The sequence below is a fragment of the Argiope bruennichi genome, chromosome 7 (assembly GCF_947563725.1).
Source record: "Argiope bruennichi chromosome 7, qqArgBrue1.1, whole genome shotgun sequence".
In the NCBI taxonomy this organism is placed as follows: Eukaryota; Metazoa; Arthropoda; class Arachnida; order Araneae; family Araneidae; genus Argiope; species Argiope bruennichi.
Window position 1 is genome coordinate 17,382,359 of NC_079157.1, and position 12,507 is coordinate 17,394,865.

Below are 12,507 nucleotides of genomic sequence, written 5' to 3' on the forward strand. Positions count from 1 at the left end.
AACTGCCTTTATTAGAGAAGGGACTTTTAAGCGATTTCTTTCTTTGATGAATACAATACCAAACAAGAAAGAGGAAAATATAAAACTCATGTTATTAAAATTTTTTTGATTAAAAATATTTATCACCAAGTAGATGAATAAAAATAATAAAAATTTTGCTATATGCTGCATTCCAAATAGCTCTTCGCGGTCGTTTATAATGAATAATAAATCAAAATAATAACGTTATAGTAAGGTGCTGATATCTTATTGAAAAATAATAGACTTGTTAATGTGTTTATATCTATACGATAACATGAGTTACAAGACAGACTGCCGACTTCAAAGCTTGAATATTTTGCAAACGTGATTTAGAGGTTATTGAAATAAAACTCATTCGACATAGTTACATAAAAAAAAAATGGTTCCATTTTTGCTATCAAAATATTAACAATACTAAAATTGAACACAAAACAGCGAACTCAAAAACTGACTAAAATACATCGATAAAAAAAGTATTAAATAAGAAATAAATCGTAATAATAATTCCAATATTCTTTATCAAGTATTAGTAATATTTATATGCTACAAGGGAAAACTAGATTCAGTTTAATCAACTTTACTTAAAAAACATCTGTTCAAAATGGAAATTCACAGACCAATGCGAATGTCAAATACTTTGTTATATTATTTGTGTAAACAAATAACTGTCTGTTTAATTTTTCCTTAATTTGTCTTTTTTTCAATTCTATAAAAATTTATTCATTTGCTTTTATAAAATGAAGGCATTTATTTGAAGGAAATTAGACCATGAGTTCACTGAATTTTCCCATCTCTAGGCATGGGTTCAAGTAATTATCAAATTTCGCATGGCAAAAATGTTGATTATCCCATAAAAAATAATCATTATCCATCAATCACTCTCATTATAAGAATGAGAAATATGCAATCCCTACAACTTTTCTAAATGCTTACCAAGTTTTCTCTAAAAGGTAATTAAATTCCATTAATCCTACAACTTCAGCACATATGATACTAGTTAAGAGCGCATCTGCTTACGACCACCAGGTGGTTTTGCTGCCGTAAGCAAATTGGGGTAGCTTTCAAAAGCAGCAGTGATAAATAAGTACTGTTTGTCTACCTCAAGAATAGCTCCCGCCAATATGTCTACGATAGTCTGTTGCCGTGGAAACAAGACCTGCTCTATTTTCAATAAGGGATTTAAAAAGAAAGGCATCCATGTTGGCTTACTGATCGCCTTGATGATGTATTGGCGATTTTTTTAATTGATTTATAAAGAGTGAAAAAAATTGTTTAATATATTAATTATATAATAATATTTAAACTTTTAGACATAAAAATGAAATATTAATGAATATGCAATAAAGATGAAAATTATTACAATAAAAAAGTAACTATTTAACTTTTTAATAATTGTTTAATATTTTCATAACTATTAATAATTATCAAGGACTTCAGATTATTAATACAATGACAGAACTTCGTTGATTATTAAACTTTCAGCATGTATTTTCCAACAATTTCTAAGGGAAAACAGTTTTAAAAGTAAAATAAAATACCGTCTAAATTTCGAAAATAATGTTCATTCACGCATTTCAAAATCCTCTAAATCCCTCTCACAAGTTTCGGTTTCTTCTGAATCAGAATCATCATTGGTATCAATTTGAAATGACAGTTCGTCCACTGAATCTTCTAACAGTCCATCTTTCTTCCAATAATTATTTTCAAGCTCTTCTACGTGTTTGCAATGCGCTGCCCATTTTGCCGAAGTAACTTCAGTGATAGCTGTTTGAAGAAGAGATTTCAGATTGTCCAAACTTAAATCGCCAGTAACATTTCGTTCCTTTATCATTTATTTTACAGAGGACCACACAAATTCGATTGCGTTCAAATCGCAATGATAAGGGGGTAGTCGGATAACTTCATGTCCTTCTTTCTCTATTAAATTATCAATTTTATAGACAATTTTCTTTGGACGATTACTGTCTATAAGAGAGAACAGTTCCGCTTTTCGCATTTTTTGATCGCAGGGTATTCTGTTGTTTTTCAACCAGTCTATCATAACTTTTTTTGTAGAATACTTCGTTGGAGTGGGGTTTTCGACAGTCGTATGATACGATGCATTATCCATGCGTACAACACTGTTTGGTTGCAAATTTGGAAGAAGTTTTTCCAACCCCCATTTTTTAAAGTTTTTATAGTTCATTTGCCGTGATAGCCCCCTTTTTGTTGATGCTTTATATACTAGTAAAGCATCCATAAGGAAACCCGTTGATGACCCAACATGAACAACTATAAGTCTATTTTTCGAATTAACATTTGCTGTAGCTCCCAAAACTGTGTCATCTTGCCAACATTTCTTAAATGTCAAATTGCTGTCTACCCAAGTTTCATCAATATAGACAATCGGTCGTCCAGCTTCCCTGTGACATCTCATTTCTCTCAAATATCTGTGTCTCCAAAAAACAATATCTGGTCTTTCCATGAGTACTTTTCTATTATTCATGCACTTCTTCCATCGGAAATTCATTGAATGTAAGACTTTGTACAATGTGTCTTTTTGCCACGAAAATCCAATTTTTTCTTTGAACACGGGTAGTAATTTTCTGATAGATGGTATTTTCCTTTCTTTTATGTAAAAGTCTTGAATTGTTTGCCGTATAACACACTTATCAAAGTCGTCTATTTCACAATTTCGCTCACTAGTTCTTTTACGGTGTTTACCGGGTGATTTTAAAACTGTCGATGAGCCCGATAATGAAACTTCCTTTCTTATTTTTTTTATTGTAGCTTCAGAAATTCCAGTTGCTTGAGAAGCCCTTTTCAGAGCTTGTGGGAGTGGAATTAACGCAGATTTCGATGAAGCTTCACTGGAACAAAATTCCGCAACATTATATACAATTTTACGTGCCTGTGATTTCAAAATTTCACCCTTCCTTAACTTAAAGGCCATCTTGCAAGTTTAGCAAATTAGCAAAATCAATTAAACCAGTAAGGAACAAATAATTATAAAAGCAAAAGCAAAATAAACACAAGGATAAGATAACGCGTGCAACTCTTTTAAATCCGAGAAGACGAATGACGTGATGTAACCTTTAATTCCGCCAATTCCCTACACGCTTAATCCCCATTAGAAATGAACTAGTCTTGTTACTACAACGATCGCCACTAGACAGACTTCTTGGCGGGTGCTATTCTTGTGATCGACAGACAGTAGATGGAAGTAGAAAAATCAATTACAGAACTGTCATACGTATCTATTTTTCTTCCTTGATGCTCATGAAAGCATCTCTTACTGCCCTATCTAGGAAATACTTCTCTGCAAATAAGCTTTCTTTGAGAAACAACAGTTAAGCAATTTTATTTTGCTGATTAAAATGCTAAAGAAGAAAGGGGAAAATGTCAAAATAATGTTTATTAAAATTATTTGATAAAAAAAACCTTCACTTTTAAATAGAATAGTAGATGAATAAAAATTTTACAAGATGCTGCATTCCAGTGGATATCAAATCAAAAGAATAACATTAGGTCAACATACAGATATGCAATTGTAATTTCAATCTTACTGAAGAAATATACAGTTTTCATACATTTATCTATACTTTAACATGAGTTATAAGACAGACTGCCGACTCCAGAAACTGAGAATTTATCAAACATGCTTTAAAGGTTGAAAGCATGTGCTTTGATGCAATGCATCAAAATTTCCACTTTTAATTTTAACTAAACAAAATGTTGATGTTTTCCTCTTCTAATTCCCAAAATATATTATTGTACAAAAATGAAACGAACACCATTTTCCAAACTTAATATCAAAATCCTTTTATTGATATCAATTTCATTATCATATAATTGTCTTTTTAATATTAATAAACTAAAAAATTTTAGAATGTATTTCTACAATACTTTTTATTATTATAATACAATTCATTTCATCCCCAATACTCTATCAAAATGTAACTACTCAAGTAAAGACGAATTTATTCTTTTGCTATTAATTTAAACTTGTTTTTTCTGTCACTCAACAATACACGTTTGTTTGTATGCAATATAGTAATAAAAAAAAGTATGGCAGCAACAATATTATTTGATAATAATAATCTTTGAAAAAAAATGGAATATTATGTTTGCAGTAGTAGCTGAAAAATCTACAAACGAGGATAACAATTCCTTATGACGTCTTGACACAAGACAATTTCTCGTACTCTTCAAGATATTTTATTTGTTTAATAAAAATGTTTAGATAAATTAACACAGCCATATTCAAAATTTTGTTAAAATACCATTTTATCATTCAGATTTAGTATTTAAAACTTCAAAAATAACATTTGGAAATTATGAAATTTTCTTCTGAAGCATTAACAAAGATTTATTTTATTTGTGAAAGAATTATTTTTCTTCAAAAGTAAAATATTCTTTAAAAAAAGTGCTATAAAGAAATTTAAGTGCGAGTTGATTAGTGATGCAATTCGGGTATCTAATTTTATGGATAAATATCCAGAATGGAAATTTATTTTTCAATTAATTGTATTCATAGAAAAGAAACTGTATGCTCTTATATGCTAATGTTATAAAGGGGCAGAAAAAGTATAAAGATAAATGAGAGAAAAAAAAAGAAGCACATAATTTTTTTTTATTTTACAAAATTTTAAAAAAAATTAATAAAAAAACAAACAATAACACATTATACATACTTGATTTAAATTCTTTTTATTTACAATGAACAGTAATGAGGTAGACGATTTTTTTTAAGTAATTTTAATTAAATTTTTTAAAAAAATGATTTTTTTTTCACTTAAAATGATATTGGAAACAAAAATGAAAGATATTTTTTACAGTTTTTTTCCTTCCGATTTTTAGGCTGTGGTTTAAGCATTAAGAATCATGTTTTAGAGGTAGAATTTGAATTTTGAGAGGAGTTGCATAGATTATCAGCTTTTATACAATATCTTGTGGAATAATCATATCATATATTCCACTTGTAAATCATTGTGCTTCCTCTTTGTTCATTGTTTACTTTTTTTTTTCTATCAAGTTCTCTTTATAAGTTTTCCAATTATATGATACATATCCAAGTTCAAATGCTCTTTCATATGCTACAAGATTTCTTTTTTCTACTTTTGTGAATACAATGGCCCAGGAAGTTCTTTCACTTGCATTTAAAATGTACAAAACTACTTTGATTTGTAAAATATTGGCTTCATGCAAACTCCTTCATCAAAACAGTGGACAGAACCTATTTTGTGATACTTCTGATATTTTTCATTCTTTGTCCATCCTTTTTTCGGTAATGAATGAAATCTGTCTTTAGTTGATTACCATCTATTTTCTTTTATTGATCCGATTGATATATGTAAGTTAAACCACTCAGACAGTTTTTACCTACTTGTGTCATTAGCTTTAAAATTTTTACTGAAGGTGAACTGAATCAATACTAAATTATTTTTGGAAATTAGCCTTTCCTCATGTTTTTGTAATGGGGACAATGGAAGTTGTTTTAAAGTCTCCAAGTGACTAAAGTCATATTCTCCAAGTTATTAAATTGCCTATTGAACAAATGAATTTGCAGATAATTTGATTCAGAGATTATGATTATTTTTATTATTTATCCTAAATTGTAAATAATTTTTTCAACTTAATATAACAGTGTTAAAATTCATTATTCCACTGTAATTATCATTACTTTAAAACAATAAAAATTATTCTCCCATTTCATTTTTCTACATTTTTTTTTCCTACATCCTTATAGAAATTGTCATTTTTTTAAAAAATAATTTAGTCAAAACCTTAATATTAAAAGATAAAGTAGGTATATAAACTATATAAGTTTTATAGGTTTTAAGAATTTTTACCATCCTTTATAAATTTTTTTACACAATATCTCAGAAATATTCACCACTCAGTATTTATCCACTTATTTGAATCAGTTAAAACAATATTAGTATAGCATTTTTTAAGGTGGAGCAAATGTTTCTTATTTTGTTTATGGTTTGGTTAACTAATATACATTAGTATATTACAATAATGAATACTTATGAAGGAAATCACTTTTATTTCATGAATTATTATTGAAAATCAAAATGAGAGGAAATTAAGCTTCAAAAAACAGAGAAAAAGAAAAATTACTTAAGAAAATGTAAGTGTTGAATAAAATATTACTTAAATATTATGCAAAAATTAACAAATGATATTATACAATTTAATTGAAAATTCAATTGGCTAATTTAGAATAAACTATATTATTATATTAAATTAAAAATAAATTTTATTTTTTGAATTTAAAAATTATATTCCAAATTATCGTTAAAAGTTTTTACTTTTGTGCATTATTATAAAAGTAGAAAATTCAACATTTTGAACAAATTTATCCAAGATATTACAATTTTACCAATTACACCAACCGTATAATTAGAAAGAATTGATTCTATTACCTTATCAGATTTAGTTTGGCTACTTTCAATCAAAATTCTGATTTTCAACATTAAAAGAAGAATTAAATTGTGGTATGCATAAATAAATTTATTAAGCCTTTATGAAACAAACAAAAAAAAAATTAGAATAAGGAATAAATGTATTGAAAAAGTGCTTTTTAAAATCATGTAATATTAATCAGCTTATGCATATAATTTTTAATTCAATATATATCTTATTTTAGCAAAACAAAAATTAGTTTTTATTAAACAGAAAATATTGAATATTTTGATGATTCCTTTGAGGAATTTTGGTTATCATACTTTCTTAACAGAAAATAAGCCATATTTTATCAAAAACTTAGCTAAAATTATATATATAGTGAAAAGAATTCATATATATATATATATATATATCTTTACAATGCATATTTTTACAAGTATGAATTATTCAATTTGAAAAAAAAAATTTAAAGAGTTTATCATGCACATTATAAACATTAAAAAAAAAAAAAAAGAATGGACAAAACTGCAAGAAAGAGTTTACAGATTTTTATTATTGCAATTTTTAGACCACAAAATATAAATGCTTGATTGCTAATACAAATACTAGCAAATAACAAAATCAAAGCATGCCTGCAGTTATAAAAAATGTTTTAAATGTTCTATAACACTAATTTATTACTTAATTAGGTAAAAAAATATATAAAATTTTTAAAAAGCATCATTAAAAAAAATTTTAGCTGATTTTTTAAAAGCATTTAGCTTTGTATATTAAACAAAATATGAGCATTAAAATTAATAGTATAAAAAAATTAAAATACTTTTCAATGAATACAGCCAAATTGCAAGAAATAAAATTAAAACAACATCGAATTTGTATTCCGAATAAAGCATAATTTTTTGCTTCCATTAAGAATTTAAATGAAACGTGTAAGTTCATTCCATTACTTTGTGGAAACTTTAAATTTCATTTAACAAACCAGTAGAAGATAGAATTTAATTCTTAGTTAACATACTAGTTTCTTGCCATTTAATTATAAATAGAAGGCGGCTGTGGAAAATTCAGCTTTCTCAAGCTCTCACTGTTCTCAGCCACAGTCAACATTCATTTCTAGTCAAAAATTAGATTCATAAAACGTAATTATGACCAAAAATAAATAAATTTTATCACTGTATTATCCTTTTATTAAGAAAGATCATGCATAAATAAGGTCTGCCTTCTTCATAGATCCGCCTGACAGTAGTCCACGTACTACCAAAAATGCGCCCCATTCTTGGCGTGTAAATAAATTTTCACCTTTTGGCGCAAAAAAGATTTTCCTTAAGCAACCATTCATCTATTCCCCCCATTTCCATCACTACCGGAATGAAACCCGTCCTCCAGTGCTACATCTCTATCCCATCACTTCTAATGATTCCCTCCCTTTCAACTTCTAGTGGGGAGAAGCGGATAGCGAAAGAACGATCATACAATGTTAACGGACTTAGAAATTTTCTGAACAGGAATCAGTGTCTCTGCGCATGCTCCGATTTTACTTGAGAAAATAAGTAATATTCACTATGGTTCAGAATCGTTCATCGTTCTCTCGCTATCCGCTTACGTCAGGAGCATCATCAGGATGAAGAATTTTTTCGTGTTTAGAAAATCAAAAATGTTAAAAATATTTTATCATTTACAACTATTATAAAAAAGTAGGAAAGGTTTTTTTCAATGTATTTTGAAAGTTAATTAAAAAAGTATTTTATAAATAAATTGTTTTAAAATTCAAACTTTAAAAATAGGGTTGATTTTTGGCTTCTTAAATATTTAATGAGACTTCCTGAAAAATGACAGTAAAATTAATGTGTCTTCAATACTATATTGATGATGTAAGTTAGGAAAGTATGGTTATGTTTTTTTTTTTCTTCTTATATTTAAAGTTAAATAAAGGTTAACCTTATTTTTTTAAAATGCTTTATTTAAAAATGTTAGTAATCAAATACCCATACATATGAATTTGATACAATAATGTAGAAAACTTAAAGAAATTTATCTTCCTTTGAGGAATTTCTGAGAATAACATTTGAAATTATTTTAAAAAGGGCTTTTGAGCAACAAGGAAGTATCAACCAGCATATTAATTGAAGCTGCTGTTTTTCTTCATATCTTCTTTTGTTGAGTATTTTAGTTAAAAAAATTTCTTCTTTTTTTTTTTAATTGAAAGTGGATCTGATAAAAAATTACAAATTCTAGATCTTATTTTTGTAGTAATTTGAAGTGAGAATAAAAAATACAATAATTGTATATAATACTAAAGATTCCAACTGATTACACAAGCACTAAATTTATGTTGATAGCTCTCACATTATTAAAAAATCACAACACAAGAATAATTTTGGACTCTTTTTCCTTTATTCTGGCCATCATTGGTTAGCAGGCGCAGCCTTGATACCGCACACACACTCGCTAACGCTACACGATACACTGAAGAGTTTTTCCCTTTGCCGCAAGAGGGCAGCACAGTGACAGGTTGGAACATACCGCCCGCCTTGACATAATGTTGTCAACACACACACAGAAGGAAAAACTATGGAATATCACAATTCAATGCACAATGCTGAATAAAAACACAGAAATTCAGATTTTAAACACTACACATTACAAGGTAATAACATTAATCACACAATAAAGAACACTAATATAAGATTACACATCAATAGGTAAAATACAAATTTTTGAAATGGCTCTTTTATAAACTCCAGATTGAGTTTTAACTTTTACAACTCTGACCCTTTTATCTTCACCCAGATAACACTCAATTATTCAACCTAATGCCCAATTTTGATCGGGTAGGTTTTCATCTTTAAGAAGCACTAACTCATTGATTTTTACATTATCTTTTTCTACCTTCCACTTGGACAAAGCTAGAGAATAGAAAATATTTAATAAAGTAAGTAATATGCATAACAAAATAAATATTTCTATATATTACTAACAGATATTAATCTCATATTCAGTTTTCACATGAGTTGGATATAAATAGCTGCATTAATTTAAATCACAATTTCTTATGCAATACTATGAAGCAGTTTAACAGTTAATATATAAAAATTTCACAAAATTGCTATAACAGAATAATTTCCATGAAACCGCAGTTCTATCACATTACCATAATGGTGAAACAGAATCGAAAGGTACAATTTTCATCAATCCATAATAATATTAAATCTTTCATCCGATGACATACTTTTGCCAAGAACAGGTTTATTTCTATTTAAACACCTTAACTCTTCTGAAAATTCCCTACTCTGGATTTCCTTTATTATGAAGGTTTCAGCCTTCCTAATTTCCTCTGTTTTCAAGGGACCCAGTCTCCTTTCAGTTGGACTCCTCAAGTTGTGGAGAAATCTGAAAACATAACTTATTACATGCAATATTTTAGTATAACTATTACTACAATTAAGAATATCAGTAACACATGAATTGTTCAATGTAGTAACTAAAACACTTTCACAGTCAACTTTTTTGAGTTCACAGTCTACATCGTCCTTTATCACAGAGTCAGAGATTTCTCTGCACGGATACTCACTGTCTTTTAGAAAGGCAGGGCCTTCCCACCACAAGTTACTCTCGAGCATTTTGGACGGATTTACACCACGACTGATAAGGTCAGCTGGATTATCTCCTGACGAAACATGTCTCCACTGCTCCTGACACGAAAGGTCTTGAAGTGTGGCTACACGGTTTGCCACGAAGGTTTTTAACTGGGACGTCTCTTTTTTAATCCATGACAGCACAATCATACTATCGCTCCAGTAATAGATATTGGACACTTTCAGTCGAAGAGCCGACTGGATACGCTGCATCAATTTCACCAGCAGCACAGCAGCGCAGAGCTCCAATCTAGGGATCGTGAGCTTCTTCAGTGGAGCCACTCTGGATTTACTGGCCACCATCTTGACAACAACCTCACCAGCAGGTGTTTGGGATTTGCAGTACACAACAGCTCCAAAGGCAGCTTCAGAAGCGTCGCTGAAACCATGAAGCTCTATAGCTTCGACGTCGGAAAATGGAAGAATACATCTGCTCACCTTGATGTTGTTAATGCACTGTAACTCGGTTGAAAACTTCTCCCATTCACTATGATATTCAGGAGGAAGCTGATCATCCCATTGAAGATTCAGAAGCCACAATTTTTGTAGAAAGATTTTCGCTAGTGAAATCACAGGACCAAGGAGGCCCAGAGGGTCAAACAACTTGGCTATTGTGGATAGAACTGTTCGTTTAGTATGAACATCCGTTGAAGTTATGGACACCTTAAAACAAAAACAGTCATTAGTATGGTCCCACGTGACACCTAAAGTTTTGTTATCACAGTCTGCAAAGTCGTAGTTGCATCCAGAAGTGGTAGACAACTGAGGATGATTGCCTCGCCATTTATGCAAGTTCATGCCAGCTCGTTTTAACATGGAAGTGAGCTGCTGTTGCATCTCTATGCATACGGGTAAAGTCTTAGCACCAGATAGCACATCGTCCACATAAAAATCTTTCTCAACAACGGGTGCTGCAAGGGGAAAATTGTGTCCCTCATCCCTTGCAATTTGAATTAGCGTTCGAGTAGCTAAAAATGGGGCACTAGTAGTACCGTAAGTAATTGTGGACAGTTCAAACTTTTTCACTGAACCAAACTCACTGTCCTTCCAAAGTATTCTTTGTAGGTTTCGCTGACTGGGATGAATGTAAATCATCCTATACATTTTCTCAATGTCCGCAATAAATGCATATGAATGTTTGCGGAATCGCATCCTAATTGAAATTAAGTCCTCCTGCACAATTCCCCCATTAATTTGCAAGCTATTGAATGAATTTCCATTCGTGGTTTCACTAGAGGCATTAAATACTACACAAAGCTTAGTGGTCATTTTCTCTGGTCTATATACTCCATGATGGGGCATGTAATACACTGTTTCTGGTTCTGTCTCATGCGTCACGTCTCTCATATGTCCCAACCTTTCATACTCATTAATAAATTCTTCATACAATTTTAAATAAGTTTTATCACTAGATAGTTTACTCCAAAGTGAATTTAATCTTTTTAATGCTATACTTTTAGACTCGCCTAAACAACTAGGTTCCTCTTTAAGTGGGATTGTGACTACATATTTTCCACTAGGCTCTCTATAATGAGTTTTAACAAAATGTTCCTCAGCGATTTTTGCCTCATGGGATTTAGGGGCATGGGATTTAGGGGTCTATATATATATATATAAAAGTATTAGAATCAAGTTAATAGGAAAAACAAAAATCAAATAAAAATTAAACCAAAAAAATTATTAAAAAAATATTAAAAAAGAATCCGGCCTGAAGACTTTTTCAAGACTTTAATATTTTTTTAATAATTTTTTGGTTTAATTTTTATTTGATTTTTGTTTTTCCTATTAACTTGATTCTAATACTTTTGTATCAATTCATCTGTGTTTTAGAAGTAGCTGCAATTGCGCTCTCTAAATACTATGAAGTTCCTTTTTGGTTTTAGTTTAAATAGGTAATAAATTTTAGTTGCGATTTCGAAACTGTTTTGTTTCGTTTTCAAACTTTTTATTACTTTTGATTGGTTATATATATATATATATATATATATATATATATATATATATATATATATATATATATATATATATATTGTTACAAATCTGTAATTTGGCGAGTTTGGCGACTAAATGGATAACACCAGAAAGTTCGAGAAGTTTCATGATCCATCCAGTAATAACAGAGATACACCCAGGTACGCCCTGATTGGTCTGAAGTTTCTAGTCCCGCCTCCCGGAGCTATAAAAGACAGACCTCTGAAGCTGGAGAAGAAGTGTGTGTATCGGCAGAAGTTGTGTGTGTGAGAGTGGTCGGAGTCGCCGACAGGTAAAGAAACTGGATAATTAGACAGCAAACAAGCTGCTAAACTTACAATTAAATGCGCTGAGTAATTAAAATTGAGTGGCGGTATTTGTTGTAGAAGAAAAATTTTTGTAACAATATATATATATATAGTAAGATAATATATATGATTAAATAGGAGAAAATGATAATAAAACAAAACATTTTTTTACAAAGCTGATA

General features: G+C 29.7%; 1 protein-coding gene across 1 annotated transcript; it reads right to left on the minus strand.

Annotated features, from left to right (window-relative positions):
* Positions 1-1,852: 1,852 nt before the first annotated feature.
* LOC129975298 (uncharacterized) lies at positions 1,853-2,953 on the minus strand. Its single transcript, XM_056088352.1, has one exon. The coding sequence runs from the start codon at positions 2,951-2,953 to the stop codon at positions 1,853-1,855; it is 1,101 nt and encodes a 366-aa protein (XP_055944327.1).
* Positions 2,954-12,507: the final 9,554 nt, after the last annotated feature.